This window comes from Pipra filicauda, unplaced genomic scaffold, assembly GCF_003945595.2.
Source record: "Pipra filicauda isolate LSUMZ 115617 unplaced genomic scaffold, ASM394559v2 scaffold20_size4479445_pilon, whole genome shotgun sequence".
NCBI lineage: Eukaryota > Metazoa > Chordata > Aves > Passeriformes > Pipridae > Pipra > Pipra filicauda.
In genome coordinates, this window is record NW_024104321.1 from 2,175,083 (window position 1) to 2,191,976 (window position 16,894).

At 34.3% G+C, this 16,894-nt stretch overlaps 1 protein-coding gene across 3 annotated transcripts in view; it reads left to right on the forward strand.

Annotated features, from left to right (window-relative positions):
* The window catches only part of MMP16 (matrix metallopeptidase 16), a 170,476-nt gene that overhangs the window by 141,486 nt on the left and 12,096 nt on the right, over positions 1-16,894 (forward strand). For all 3 annotated transcript variants that reach the window (XM_027736507.2, XM_039380969.1, XM_039380970.1), the window contains 3 exons: positions 1,845-1,983; positions 9,677-9,827; positions 13,627-13,742. In XM_027736507.2, coding sequence (XP_027592308.1) covers positions 1,845-1,983; positions 9,677-9,827; positions 13,627-13,742 — 406 coding nt within the window. The remainder of the gene's footprint in view (positions 1-1,844; positions 1,984-9,676; positions 9,828-13,626; positions 13,743-16,894) is intronic.

The following is a 16,894-nucleotide window of genomic DNA, read 5'->3' on the forward strand; positions in this document are numbered from 1 at the left end:
TCAGTCTCAGAGAAAACCCTGGCTTCTGAGGGTTTTATAGAAATTTGGGGAGCAAAAAGGACTGTTTCGTCTACTGAGACTTAGCATTATGTCATTCCTTTCTCAGTCATATCCAGATTGATGATGCCGAAAAAATCTGACTAGAAAATCCATTTCAAACATTTATTACTGTTTCAATGAAAAAGTACTTCCAAATGTCTTATCTACACACAATATTAAAAAAGAACAGAAATTAGCATTATCTGTATCAGCATTCAGAACACGTGCTTCAGTTCCTAAATACTTGTATCTCCAAGTTGTATTCCCCTCCTTTTGCCAGTTATCTTACTGAAATTTAATCAATTAATCCTAAAGGAAGGTCTTGTTGACCTTCCTCAAATGTTATAATACATTTTTTAATAAAACAAAAATGAAAGCTGAAAACAGGAATCTAATTGGATGAGAGTAGTGCAACTGCATTATACTAGCAATGAAATACCTAGACATGAAAAAATGTGAGAATTTGTATTAGTGTTATTTTCAGACAATTGCAACTTCCCAGTATAATATTTTCTTCAGGTTGTGTAACTATTTGAACTTTTTTTTTAATAGTAAATTTCTCATAAATCTGGCACTCAAAGCAACACTTTCAATTTTAGACTCATTTATGCAGATGATTGAGATGTATTTTTGTATATATATTGAGCTGGTTTATACTTGTATGACTAATACTTTTTGTGGAAATTTATAAATTGTTAAGTCTTTGGAAAGATAAACCATTAAAGAGAGATGTGATCTCAGGTTTAGAAAGATGATGAATACAGTTCATCATAAACCTGCTCCTGCAAAGTATTCATCTTGTCTCTAAGCTGTGCCAATTCCTGTAAGAACCTCTCATGCTTGGTAAGTTGACCTATACATGAAGAACTGCCATGTAAAACCAAGACAAATATCTAACAGAATATCATGTTCTTTATTATTTAAGTAAGGTTTTTTTCTATAATACTAATGCTGAAAAATATACACATATGTAAGAAGTTAAATACTTGCTTACCCTATCCTTTGCCTCTAAATATTGAATAAGGTGAAACAGTTGCTGTTATAAGACCTGAAGAGGTACAACAATATCTTTATTGATACGCACCTAGTGTACCACAAACTAGATTTAGCTGGATTTAGCACCTATTATGTATAAACATAAATAAATAAATAAATTGTATATATATATATATACACACACACACACATATATATATATATACACACACACACACACATATATATATATATATGGCCGTAATATTAGCCATTCTATTTAATAGCACACAGAAAGATTGTTAATCTTCACTACAGTAAAACTGACATCAAATTGTAGTTCTTATTGGACTGATGTAGTAATGTTACACATATACCTATCAACCTTTCACTGTTAGCAGCCATTGCAAAAAAATTCACCTGCAGAATTATTGATCATCTAAGCCTGTCTGCAGTCCCATTATATTAAGCATACACATGTGCTTATGGTTCAGTTTAAAGCACTTGTAGTCAGACCACAAATTTTAAATTGGGCCCCTTATAGGAGTGAAATTGAGAAAGTTACATCATCTCATACAGAGCTGTGTATGTTCTGCCAAAGGTTATCTTCAGCAAACACACTATTCACATGTGTAGCTTATTCCCACCTCAGGGAACAACTAGGTCTGACACTTTTGTAATGTGTGGATGTGACATGAATGCAAACACAATATGGTTCTGCAAACAGCAAAAGGTCATGCTCTAAGAATGCTAGGATAGGCTGCTCAGTATTTTCAAGACAACATCTGAACACATATAAATGGAGTAAGAGATGTATATTTGGTTTCCAGGATCAGTGGTTTTGGCGGGTCAGAAACAACAGGGTAATGGATGGATACCCCATGCAGATTACCTACTTCTGGAGGGGACTGCCTCCCAGCATTGATGCAGTTTATGAAAACAGTGAGGGGAATTTTGTCTTCTTTAAAGGTAAGAAAGAAAAAAGGTAAAATTTTATGCAATACTTTTGACTGTGATTATTTCTTGAAACGTATCTTGCTTATTTTTGCTAATGATTTGTAGATCTTGTTGCAAATTGGTAGCTAAATGAAGAGTATATGAGTTACATTTTCTTATTTGACAACTACATCTTTAATTTATGGTTATCCTTCACAGTATCAGTTTATTTGCTCTTACATATTCACTAAAAATTTGGAAGTATAAATACAAGACATAGCAATGCAGTGACCTACTATGAAATCCTTTTTGAAAAATGTGGATTAGGAAGCAACAATGAACACCTTTCCATTATTAATTTTCTTTGTGGTTTTCTTTGCTTTTCTTCCTTTTAACAAATGATCTTCTCGTATACTTAAATGGCATCTCTGCTATATATATCTCACTGTACTGCACTGTTTGTTTCATCTAAGAACTGTGATGTTAGGAGTTTTGGGTGGGGAAAATTATTATCTTTTTCATAGACGTGTATTTAGTATTTTTAAAGAAACATAAACTGCAGAAAATAGGCGTTATGGATTGAATTTTTGCTTATCATTCTGTTCATAGTTATGGTCCAGACATCTGCTGTTCTTCAAAATTAAAGTTCTTGAACATGTATTTAATTTAGATTTAATGAGCAAATTGTACTATATATTTAATAAATACATATTTAGCAACGAAAGTTTGCAAATTATGTAAAGTATGTTTTATAAGATAATTTAAGAGAAGAAAGAAGAAATTTAATATACAGATATGTGGAAAATTATTCAGCTATTTAGTGATGTAAGTGATTAATTTGTTAACTCATTACAAAAAATAGTAGAATTATTTTGAATTGTTACATCAAAAATTAATTCATTTTTACAAGTTGAATCATTGACAGGGAGCTAGAAATAATATTTAATTCACTATGGAAATATGATCTTGGAAATGTTAAATGAAAAATATTTAATAACATGCAGCAACACTACATAACACTACAGTGAAGTTTATGTTTTGCTAATAGACAAATTGTATTTTTTATGTGAATTATGAGGAAAATTAAATTCCATATAGTACATTTTCTATTTGTATGATTTCAATACAATATATGTTTTTACTTCTGTTGCCATAAAATAAACTTCAAACCATTAATTCTGGGAAGTTGTTAAGACTGGAGTCATGATCAAGGTACCTCCATCCCTCTACTTGATTTTTGGGTCCACAGGACATGGGAGGATACACATATAATTTGGTAGATATTCCTTTGCTCACCAGTGCTACATAGAGCAAAGGAACTACCCGGTGCGTTCCAGACCTCAGCCTTGATAATGCTGGGATCCACTACCTGAGCTCCAGACAGAAATGATCAAGCTTACTCTTATACCTTCTTTCCTTCCCAGTGACCTTGAAATATGTTTTATCATTATTTAACTCTTCACCCAATGCTTACTGGCTCCTGTTAGGACTTAGAGGAATGGGCGTACTCAGTAGTCTGTAGGTTATAGATAACAAACGACAGAAGGAGGAGGCAACTTCTCTATTTTCTACCTGGGAAATCAAACCAAGATTAATTAAAGCAAGGAGGAGCAGCAGGATTGTCAGAACATTGTGTTTTCCTTTCTCATCATCCCCAGTTTATGCTATCTGATTTCAGATCAGCTAGTTTTATGCCTTCTAGCTGAGATCATCTGACACTTGGATTTTCTGCTGCAGGTATTTTTCCATATGATTTCTTTTCAAAGTTTCTTCCATTATTTTTCCAATGACATTTGTATTGTCCCTTTGTTTGCCAAAGTCAATTCCTCAAATTTCCTTGTGCAATTTTTAAAAAAAAATTTGTTTCTCTGTCACTTCTTCATGATTTGCAATATCTAACTGGTGGTGTTTGTCTATCAATATAATTCATGTATGTCCACTGCCACAGAATCATAAAGTTCAGCTGAGTCTTTTGTATGGTTGTTCTTGAAAATTCCTTTTAACTGAGAATCTCAGGTTAACCAAGAATCTGCCTCGTGGAACATGATTACAGAAGTCTATGTAAATAGACTGTAGGTAAACATTCATTGTCTTGTTTCTTTCACTCCCTAACAAAATTTCTTCCTTGGAAAAGAGCACCTGTCCTCCTCCCAGAGGTGCTAGAAATAGGCAAGTTGATTGTTGCTAAGATGATAAACAACTAGTGTGCTTTACCAATCTAAAACTGGTCAAAACAAGTAAGTTCTAGAATGAGCTTTAAATCTGAAGCCTGGCATATAGATGTGTTAACAAAGCACGTACCTAAGCCAATATTTAGATCCATTATTCAGAGAACAAAATAGAAAAATGGAATAAGTGAAAGCAGAGAACTTGTACTGGATTAATGCCACTATGCACTCCTCTGACCCACACTATAATGTCACCTGTTCCTGCCCTCCCTTTAGTGCTGACCCGTAACCACTGGGCCAGCTCCTCATCTATTCCAGGCAGAGCTCCATGCACTCAACTTGGTCATTGACATGACAACCCCACCTCCTCTCCTCTGCCTGTCCTTCCTAAAGAGCCTGTAGCCTTCCATTCCAATACTCCAGTCATTGGAGCCATGCCACCATGTCTCTGTGATGCCAGTAAGATCCCAGCCCTGCAGCTGTGTACACATCTCCAGCTGCTGTTGCTTATTCCCCAGGACACGTGTGTTTGTGTAGAAGCATTTAATTTGATGCCCCAGATGAAAGAGACTTACTGGCTGGAGTGGCTGGAATTCCTTTGTGCTGTTCTTCAGGTGCTCTGCTGCTGACCTGTGATCCCTCCCCAGGCTCTGGACATCTCTTGCCAGCACTGGCATCACACTGGTAGGAGTGGGATGGATTGAAGTGCCCCTCCACCAACTATAGTTGAAAGCCCTCTTTACCAACTTGTCAAGCCTATGAACAAAAATGCTCTTTCTTTTCTCTGCCAGATGGACTCCATCAGCCTCCAGTAGACCAGACCATACTCGTAAAGTACACAGTAATCTGGTGGATAGCTGCTTATAAAAACCAGATGTTTACATTCTTGTTATTATTCACTGCTGATTTCTATGCTGAATGCTAATAAGAAGATGACACTATAAAGATACTTTTTTTTTTAAATGAGAAAGCGTGAATACTAAAATTCATTCTGTGTACCTGCGGGAATTTATATCATGCTAAAAATGAAATTTTCAAGCCATCTGTGCTGTTGAATGTCATCGTAAACCAAATGTAGCAATAGAAGGCTGCTGTAAAACTCATACTACCAGTGCCTCCATCACAACTTTCAATTGCACTTACCCCATGGCCTGACAGTTTTATATTGAAAAATAGATTTACTATAGTGTCAATCATGGAACAGAGAAATGACATAAACTTAATGTGGGAAATAGAGAATGAGAAAAAAAGGAAGCATGGGTAGTAATTTGGGGGTACTAGTAGGGAGACATTTGATCCTTGCTTAAAAGACCAAAATAAAGAGGAAAGGTGACAGGAAAAAACAAGGTTCAGAATTAGATATTAAATATTTTATCTGATTTCAATTGCATATAATTCTTTAAAATTTTGAGAATTCATCTCACCCCTCTAACACAGTGATTATATACCACACACTTCTTGCACTACACATACATCATAATTGCAAATAATATGAACAAAAAACTCAGTTTCTGATAACTGAGAAGCACAACTATTTATCATTCCAATTCCATAGAGGAAGAACTACAATTGCTAGAAACTGCATAATTGTTTGCAGTAGTCAGTAGGCAGTTAAATAGTCTGAAAAATATCTAGCAGTAAATATTCATTTTTTTAAGTGAAGCATAGCAATACAGGTACCCTCTATTTCCAGTAATTTTTTAGAATGTCAAAGGTAGATGTTGAGAGACTTCAAATAATTGCGTGGTTCATCCTTCTCAATTGTTTCCCTACAGTGCTGATATTTATCAAAGTATTATTGCAAAACATAAGACATTTTAGCTTTTTTATCTCCTGCTTTATTCTCAGTTTGTGACCTTACCAATCTGCTTCTTATTATATTAGATCTTACATTAGGGAAGAAAAACAGAGAAATGAAACATTCTGAAGGTTGACCAGACTTCATGAAATGTGGTGCTTTATTCTCTCTGAGAATAACAAACGTACCAACAAGACCTTAAAAAAACAACTTTGTAAAATAAATACAGTGGTAATTCTGCCAAGGACATAGGTTATGACTCTAAAGAAGCATTAGTTACCTATAAAAAGAATAAAAATTTAACTATTCTAGTTTTTTCATATATTCTTTATTTCCATTGTACTCACAGTTATTGGAGTGCATCAACTATTTACTGGTGGGAGTGGAACATGAGCTACATGAAAGTATACGGACAAGCATTACTTTGTAATATATTTTAAGTTACATAAACATAAGTTAGAAATAAAATTAGCTCATTCTCATCACAGTTGGGCGGGTTTTTTTGACCTGATTTCCGGCTTTAACTTCTCCTAATATTGCATTCTGACTTTTCTGAAATCCTCTTAGTAATAGTCATCCACCTTCCTCCAGCTGAGGGATAGAAGCTAAGCAGAAAAGAAATCCAAAACAACAAAATCAACAATGTACCACCTAAAAAGACTCAAACAAACAAAAAAACCAAAGTGAAAACTGTCAGCCAGATGGAACATTTGGATTTCTTATATACAGTACTTCTCATTAACAATCAACACAGTTACAGCAGACTAAACATATCTTCCAAAGCAAATATTAAATAAAATTCCCTCTAGTTAGCATCAATGGGTCTTTCTCACATATGTTAGAGCTCTCAAAGCCCTACTGTCTCCTTGAAATACAGTTAAATTTACCTTTTCTCTTAAATTTACTGAGAAAGAATTTGCTTCTTAGTAAGAAATTATGTGAAGAAGAATTTAGTTTCTTAAGTCTGTTCCCACATATACACTTTTCTTCTATTTCAGTATATCTGAATAAGTAACAAATACCTGGCTCAGTGGTGTTGTCACTTATAATGGTATGTGCTCAACCCTGGTTTATTTTGGTATGACCTGATTTTGTTAATAGTTAATTTTGCCTCCTTGTGGTAGGGCAGATAATGATCTATTCACAACAATTGCTTTTACTTTTGTTCCTTGTGAGACACAGAGAAAGATATTGGCACTGCATATGCCTTTCAATGCTGTGTAACAGCTGTCATTTTGAATGATCTTCTGAAATATAAATGAGTTGGCTCAGTATCATTCACTGGATGCCATCTGTATTCACACTGTAAGTACCAACTAGTAAGGTCCAAAACCCATGACTTTTCTTATTTGAAACTGCCATTAACATCTGAAGCCTTCTGTGTCCTGTTATGTGAATTGGCAAAAGTATAAACCACGTAGGAGAAGGGACAGAGAATGATGGAAAATGCTCACCTCTGTCGTGATCAAACCCTGTAAGTGAATTTTCTAAGGCATTTCACTAAAGGTAAATCACAGGTTAGCACAAACCTTAATCCCAGGTCAACACAGACCTCAGTTTTCCATGACTGTTCTTCATAGATCTCTGTGCCTCTTTTATTTTTAATACTTCAAATGGCTCTGTTTCTACTCATTCTTTGAGTCCTTTTTTCTTTCAACTGGCAGGGGGGATAAGACAGATCTGTTGATCAAACTGTAGTGTCTGTACTTGGAAGTGGGTGACAAGCAGCTGTAAAGAAGCTGATAAAAAATTAACTCTGGAAACCCAGCATGGGAGGGATGGAAACTATACCCCCTCTCCTAATTAACACTGTGATAAAATGAAAACGTGCTTTAAATCACTGTAGTACAAACAGGGAGATTAAAAAACCCCTCCCTTTAAACAAACATTTAATATCACTGAGGGATAGCTAGAATATAAAACCAACTGCAAAACATCTCTATGGATTTTCCCTCTTGATGCTTCTGGCATACACCTGATCCTAGGTCTTTGGGGTAATATTACATTTCCTCATAAAATATTTATATAATACAGTACCTTAATCTCCTACATCTGTGTAACAGCCAGTCTACCCTTACAGGTAAGTACAAAGACTAATGTAAGCAGCAATGATTTTATCTCTTAAGTCCTCTTTCCAAATGTATTTGAGCAAAATATATTTTCAAATTTTTCCCCTTATATTTTCAATATTATCATCATAAACGACAATGGATAGACCAAACTGAAGTATCCAATAAGGCCAATTCAATATATATATTCATGGATCTTCTCTAGACCCTTCTGTGATTTAACTCAGATGAGTCCACATGATGTCAAAGAGTATCTTCTCCTTCAGTATAATTATTAATAAAAATATCAATGCTTTTTGGAAACACAGATGAAGGTAGTGCTTTAAAGAGAAAATAAACACATGGTTCCTACACAATGGAGCCTATAGTCTAGGTTGAAGAGTGTCCCTGTGGGACAGTGCAAAGAGAAGACTGGCATCAAAGCAAGCTCTTCAGATAAGTATGTAAATGCAAATTATGCTCCCTTTTCCCTATTTCTAGGGAGCATATGAGGATCTTTATTCCCTTTTTTTCAACCAAAGCTGTCTGTGTTTGAAAGAGAAATCTCTGCTGAAAAGACACAGGTGATCAGTGTGTTTTGAAGAAGAATTAGAAGAAAACAAAAACGTAAAATGGAGAAGATAGTTGCAAGAATAGGACAGGAAGCACAGTATGTTGGGAAGACCCTAGGAGGACAACACTATTATTGGGGAAATTATTGGACTATAAGCTTAATATGAGATGATGAAGCAGGTGAGATAATTGTGGAAGTGTTAATTGAGAGAACTTGGCTAGGAAGGTACAGCAAAAGCTGAATCTTGGAAACTGGAGTTGTGAACTGGTGAGGTAAGCTGTCCAGTTCCAAGACAGAGCACAGGAAGCATCCTCTCCACAGGGGGGATCTATAGTATAAAACACTGGTTCGGTAGCTGCTTCTGTAGGCATGCACACCTCTATATAGGCAATATATTTATCTAGTAACTGCAAGAGTAGGGATTCAGCCACTGAGCATTGCAGTCCAGGAAGCGCTAGGCTATTATTCGTGTTTGAGACAGTAACCTGACTAACCTGGGTAATCTGAGGTTTGTGCAGACGCTGTGCTATCAGCTAGAGTCATACAACTACCTTGTATTTTTATCATGTAATAAGTCAATTGGGTGGTTTTGAATGATTTGTCACCTACATCCAAAGGTTAAGTCTTGCCACTGGCGACCCACCATTAATTCAGAGACAAAAGGCTTTCACCTGTGGGACTTCAGAATCTTATTTGTATGTCTTTAGAACACACTAGAAAATGTGTCAAAATTTTTATTTATTTAAATGTTTTCTTACCTTATTTTCTTATAAAATTCACTCTTCTTTCCTCATGAAATGTGAAACTGTTTTGTATTTCTGTGAATATATTACATTATCAACCACAGAGCCTCTTAAGATGACTTCATTTTCATTCTGGTTTTGATCACTATGTAGTTGGTATAAAAAATATTATGTGGGCTTACTGAAAGGAAGATGCTTTATAAATGCAAAGTATCCTTAAAGCATATTTAATTTTGCAATATGTGCAGTGACAGAACAATTTTCATGTCATTGTGTTTGGCTGAACCACTACTACAGCCCTTTGGGAGTCTTCATTATTTCTTAGGAGTGTATTAATACTGAGAGTACTGATGACTAACACACATATATGTGTGTATATATATGCTTTTGTACAGGTAACAAGTTCTGGATTTTCAAGGACACTACTCTCCAGCCAGGTTATCCTCATGATTTGATAACACTTGGAAGTGGAATTCCTTCCCATGGCATTGATTCAGCAATTTGGTGGGAAGATGTTGGAAAAACCTACTTCTTCAAAGGAGATAGGTTGGTATAGGAATTCTGCAAGGAAACAGCTTGGTGGATATCAGCTAAACATGTTAACCTTTTTCTCTTTCTCAAAAGAAGAAGTCAAGACACTTAAACAGTTCATATTCTGTGGATGAAATTAACTGCTCCCATATAGACAACCACACTATTTTCGCATTTCTTATAACTTAAATTATATTTGTGTGAGTATCCTGAAATGGGTATATGTATATACAGTAGAAAAGCTGTGTTTTAGAAGTGAATAGGCAAGTCATGGGTGTGGCAAGTTTAAACTTAAATATTGAAAGCAATGTATTTATGTACACTCTTACCTGCTTCTTTTTATCCACATTTCTAAACCATAACACATAAGCAGGGAAGGCATGATCCAAATCTTTTTAAGGTTAATGAAAATGACTATTTAAAAATGAGGTATAAAAGGGAAATGACAGCTAAACCTGGAAGCTAAAAAGGAATTTGAGAAGTTTCTTGGAATCAGTTTTAAATAAATCTTATTTAAACTGTCCCCTTCAGAAGGGACAGTTTAGTAATGATTAATAACAAAAAAACCCCCAAAAACCCAAAAAACAAAAACACAGAAAAAATGTGAAATCTGAGTTCTTTTCCATTCCTGAAAAAGATTTGCACTAGTCAGTTAGTCTCTGTGTCTTCATTTCCCTGTCTATTAAAAAAAGGGAAGAATATTTGTCTGCTTTATAGAGATGTCAAGAAAACTCATTAATATTTGAAACCCTGCAAGTTATTTGAATGATGGATTTTGCAGGTTTTCGGTATGATGCTGTGTTTGTTTATTGATGTATCACTGTGAAAATTCTGTGTGCTCAGAGATGAATTATTCTTTAGTAATGACTGTGATGTTTCTATTAGTATTATTAAAACTATAACTGCTTTTGTTACTGTGTGGTAGAGTTCTCAGACTAATAGTATTCATGGATCACTTAAGAAATTAATTTCATGCACATTGTAGAATATATTTAGCACACTACATTTCATAATTTTTTAGCAGTACTGTAATATTACACTACAGATTGCTGCAACAAATTTTATTATTAAAGCTTTTTTTAAAAAAAAATAGGGAAAGTAGATAGCTAAGTAAAATTTTTGTCGTGTTTGAAAATTAGGTATCATTAAAAGCAATCAATTTCCACAGTGAAGTAGAAAGTCACCTAAATAATTTGCTTCCTATGGTGGAGTAGATTTTAAGAAACAAATATATATTCATTTTCAGGTAATAATTTTCTACCTCCACATACATTATTAAAGTATATACAGAAGGAATCTTTTGTGACTTGTACTTTCTTTAGGCTTTATTCAGCAATGTCCTTTTATATTTCCATGCATAGGCAGTTACTTATAGCCTGGACTTTCCTAAAACACCATTGGTAATAACAGAAGATGAAAGGAACAAGCAGAGAAAACATCTACTCCCTACTTAGAGCTAACAAGCACAATGAAACTCAGCAAGACATAAATGCAATACAGTATGTTAGAAGAAGATTGAGCATGAGCCTTGCAGAGATAATTGAGCTATTAGAAGATATTGACCATCAGTGAGAATAAACCCATATACCACTAAGTTTCTCAATGTGTATTGCTTATATCACAATTTTTTCTTAAAGCAAAGTTAGAGTTGGATTCTCCTGCTGGTTTTAGTAGTATGTAGAAGTCTGTTATGGATGTGGATCTTTCCCTGAAGAAGATATAACATAGATGCAGCTTCTTGGTGGCATAAATTAGGAATGAAAGGAAAGTAAACAGTTATGCCAGCATCAATGTAACAAAGTATGTTACTCCTTGTGTACCTCAAGGACCTGTACATTTAGTTGGTTTTGACAATAATCTGTAGTTAAAGAGCTCCAGGGCAGAATCTAGACACAGTTAAATGTCCCAGTACAACGGTATACATAAAAAAAATTAGAGCAATAGAATAAAAAGCGTCAAATGTTGGCTATAAAATAAAAATAATAATTAAAACTCAAACAACCAACCAAATAAACAAACAGACAAAAAAATCCCATAAACCAAACCAGCAACAAGATTTAAAAGTCAAAACAGTAAATGCTGTTGTAATACTTATATGTCTAAACCAGCTCATATATGGAACATTGCTGTTAATATTTGAAATTATCTATTTCAACACTAATGATAATTCTTCCAAATAATTATATGAAACCTTAAGAGGGAAAAGCATGACTACAGAAAATATTTTTCCCTCTCTTATTCCTCTTCTACCAGAACTGAGTAGTGCAGGATAGATGATAATAGGTTTGCTGCACTGCTTCACACATGAGCTTGTTTATGCCCCCGTCTGGTGTGACCAGTTTTATGTACTTTAAACTTTAAATGAATATTCTTTCTTCATAAAACTCAATCATAATATATTTGTTAAAAAAATGTAAACTAAGGATGAAAATTAGAGTCAAAAGATGAGGAAGAACTGGTTTCAATAGTATTGATGTCAGAGCTTTGTTTGCAACTTCTTCGTGTTATTTCTTTCTGCATGTAAACTCTCAAAGATGTTACATTTCCAAATAAAGAGCATTGCTTTGTTGACTGGTTACTGATGCATATGTGACTAGACTAAGAAATCAGACTATAAAAATAATTTATGCATAAGAAATTAAAAATACATCTTTTTAATCTAACTTGCTAGCTCTTAACCCACTTGAAATCTGCCACCTTTTAATTTCATCGCAAGTTTAAAGCCAGAGAAATGCACCACAGGGAGCATTGTCTAAATTGAGGAATTTAGACCACTTTATTTAAAAAAAAAAATTAAGATGTGAATCAATTAGAGTGTCTACGTACCTTCGCAGGAACAAAATATCGTCCACTTAAGGACTCTTTAATATATGAGGAATTATGATAACAAGGATTTCTAAAAACTGAAGTCAAATGAGAAAAAGGGTGAAGTTTTTAGCAGTGACCAGATTATCAATGATAATGATATATTTTCAGGTTTTTGATGTCCTGAAATGGTGAGTGGCTGCCTTTTAATGTAATTTTCATATGAATAAAGCTGACTGTGGAAAAAAAGTTGTCCAAGAAAACTACTCTCTAAATTAGTGGAGTCAATCAAAATATGAAATGACCCACTGAAATATTATATCAGGATACACAGAGGATACTAGGGATGCAGTATGTTGATTCTTAGAACCAACTCATAAGATGTGCATAGCAATTTAACAGGCAGTATAAGGAAAAAGAAATTATCAACATTATCTGTAAGTAAACAAAATCACAAGTGTAAATACGTCTTACATTTTCAGGATTACTAGAATTTGAGTGCTGAAGCTTTTTAAATTTGAGAAGAGAAGGGCTGGCTGGAAAAAAGGCACAAAAGCAGGTTGAAGTTTGTATCACATTGTGTTTATTTAGGGATAATGAAATTAAAAGCTACTGTAATACATACATATAAAGAGTTTTTTAATCTGAATCTGCTGTCACTTTCATTATTAAAATGTTATTTAGAACATTAAAGTATTTTTTTACATGTGTTGCATCTCTGTGTCACTGTGCAAAAGTCCTAGGCATCAGAATTGCAGTCATTATAAGTGAGGTACATGGTGGTTTACTTGTCAAAGTACAAAAATCTTTTATCTTCTATCTGCTTACATGAAGCAGTTGTCCAGTCAGCAAATAGATTCCGTTGTAATCTGGTAGTATGTTCAAAGAGAAGAAGTCAAGTATTCCCATTTGTGGCTAATGAAGGTAACAAGTGTTAGAAGGGGAAAATATAAAGTTACTATCTTCTATCTTACCAATGAGCACTTTTTTCTTCTTTAAAAAAATTCAGGTACTGGAGGTACAGTGAAGAAATGAGATCCATGGACCCTGGTTATCCCAAGCCAATCACAATTTGGAAAGGTATCCCAGAATCTCCTCAGGGAGCCTTTGTCCACAAAGAAAATGGTATGCAAACACATTCTTGTTTTAATGATTTACATACACCCTCTACGTAAGATAGAGTAGTAGAGGGATGATTGACTATTCAGCTTAAGTAGTGAAAGAATTCCTGATTTATGAACAGAATATTTCCTGCTATAGAACTGGCTTTAGTGAAAATGGCTGTTTGTTCACCTATACCAGGTTCACCTATACCAGGCTGTTTGTTCTCTTCCTTAATGTAAGGAAGAGAAAGCTTTCAAATTTAGTGTTATAAACATTACTTTTCATTCTTTTTTCCTCTGTCTTAATTCACTTTATTTGTGTTCTCTGCTGAATTATATGACGTCTTAAAATGAGCTTTGTATACACAGTATATTTCCATTGAATTGTCAAGGCGTTGGCTGTTTAAACAGCTTAGAAGTTATTGCTTTCATTATGAAAAACTAGGGAATAGGAGCAAAATCTTTAACTAAGCAAAAATATCCCTATGAATTTATGTAAATTGAAGATGTCATAAGCCCATGATGCACAAATACAGATAACAGGACTTTTAGTATGAAGTATTATTACATGCATCAAGATGCATTATGACATACCTAGAATCTCAGCTGGACACATCTCCAAATGAATGAGAGCAGCCAGAATCTTCTCCATTTTATGAGAATTCAGTGCTACCCAGGAGATGCTGGCACACTGCCAACAGAGCCCTCAGCTGCACAGAATTTAGATCCCTTTGACGGGAATAAAAATATGCATTTGTTGTCACTTATCTTTGTTGGACAGTTGTTTTTTGGCCTATATGATTTATTTATTTATTAGTAGGTTCTGAGTTTATTCTGTTTGCCTTACAAGACAGCACACAAATATATGTTGCCATATTATTTTAATTTCCTCTTAATAAGAAGATAAAAATATTTATTTCCTTTTATAAACCGTTTCAGTCTCATATTTCAACCTCTAACTTGATTAAGTAATTTACCATGAAAATGTTTGAGGTTTTTTTTCAGAAATATGTTTAATTGCTTTTTGTTTTGTCTCTGTTTTATCCAAAAAAAAAGAAACCCTGTCTGTATTCTGGCCTTCTTGCTAGATTGGAATTTTTTGTTTTGTTTTTAGCTGGAAGGTGGGTCAGTCAAGATGATATTCTGCATACATGATATTACTGAGTGCATACACTAAGTAATTAACTGTTTGCAAATACACATATTTGTGGAAATAGTCACCCACATTATGAATGCACAGACAAACATAATGGTTATAACCTCTTCCTTTAATTACTTTTTAAGTGCATTTTTAAAGATTTACATCGAAAGGGAATATATATATATATATATTTCTAAGGCAGGAAAGACTTTGGGTTACATTAAAGCCACTTCTCTTTTTAACCTCAGTTGTTTTGATAGTCTGCCTGACTCTTTTAACGAGCACGTTGGTAAAACATGACAAGAGATTGTGGAGGAGGTGAAAGGAAGCAGGGCATTCTTGGGCATCTCAGAAAGCCTATAAGGGCCCCAGGGCAGAAAAATGACACCATAAAGTTTGCAAGAGGACCACTAAGACATTTTCCCTGAAATCAGGAAAATGAAAGTCTTAAGAAACAGTTCACAACTCCACTGTCATGAGTATGAGGAAAGAAATAAACAAAAGCAGATGGAAATAAGAAATATCACAGTTTAATTGTAAAGAAGTTGATTTCATTTTGTCTGAAACTGTTTTTATTTCTTTGGACAGAAGCAGAGTTGATAAAGAAGTTTTACTATATACATTTATAAGAGAACAAGTGAAAGCAACTCTTTCAGTGAATCCATTTAATTTTAAAGGATACTTTTAATTTCCCTTGTCTTTCTGTTGTGTAAACTGTGCAAACGAACACCTGCAATAAGTCTGATTATGAAGGGGTTTCCTTCACTGACGACAAAAATTTTGCTTGGGAAGGATGAGAAAAAATTATTTCCTACACTAATCAGCATTCTGACTCAGTGTCCTAAAAACTTGGTAAGGTGCAGGTAGCATCTCTGAAACTCTCCCTGCTACTTCCCATAATGTGATTTGCTTTCTAACACTGTGGTAATAACTCTTAGAAGGAGACGGAGAAGAAATTTCCTTTCTTTTTTTCCATGGAATCTGAGATCACACAAAAATCTCCAGATTGGAGAAATCTCTTTCCGTCTTGAAAGCAGCACAGAAAATTTTACCTTTCAGCTAGAAATTCTGCTAAAGTGGATGATGGGGCAATTTTAAGGGAGAAGGAAGAGAAAAGGTACCTTATTAGTTCATTAACCTTTTTTTGCCTTACTACATAATTACATTTAACATATTAGTGACTACTTAGCCCTTTGTTGCTGTTTGGGTCAGCTATTATACTCACTACTCTCAGTGACTAGTACCTGGAAAATTTTAAGTAGCAGCTCCCAAAAGCAGGCTCAACAAGGTAAGCAGACTAGATGAAATTACTTTCAACACTTGTGTGAAGCCATTTGTTCTGCCGCGAGAAGCAGTAAAACTACTCAGTCTCTTAGAACTAAGCTTCTCTGCTGCTAATTTCCATTTTTCAGCTGTAACTGGCTGTTATCCTGGTTGCTGCCTCAGCAAAAATGGCAGAAAAGTTTAAACTACCTTCAGAGTTTCTCAGCTGAAAAGGTGCTCTGATTGAAAAATTTTTGTTGGATGTCTAGCAGCTGGAAATTCCTTTGCTGTTTTTATTTTAAGAGTTTTAATTTGACCTTTTGCTGTATAACGTCAATGTCTGTATTTTGACTTACCTGTACCCCTGTTGTATACATACATGTATCCTGCATATATGCATGAATATAGATTTAGAGATGCCATATCTTTATAGTCTCTATATATGTATTAGAATATTGACAGAGATAATACATCAAATTTCCATACTTGAAATATTATCTGTGACCAATATGTCCAGTACTTTCTTACATACATGTTATTATATGAAATGCAAAGGTGGAGTAGACTGTGGCTCAAAATACTGAAATTTTGCATTTCATAATACTTTTCATTTAAACTATAGATTGCTGCAAGAAAATTATATATGCTAAAATTTTAAAATTTCATTATATTTAAGGAATTTCAGTCCTCTTTTTTGTTGCATTCCAATCAGAATAGAAGGCTTTTTCTGAACAAGTCTAGCTACTGTTTTCAAACAGCTCAGTACTTTT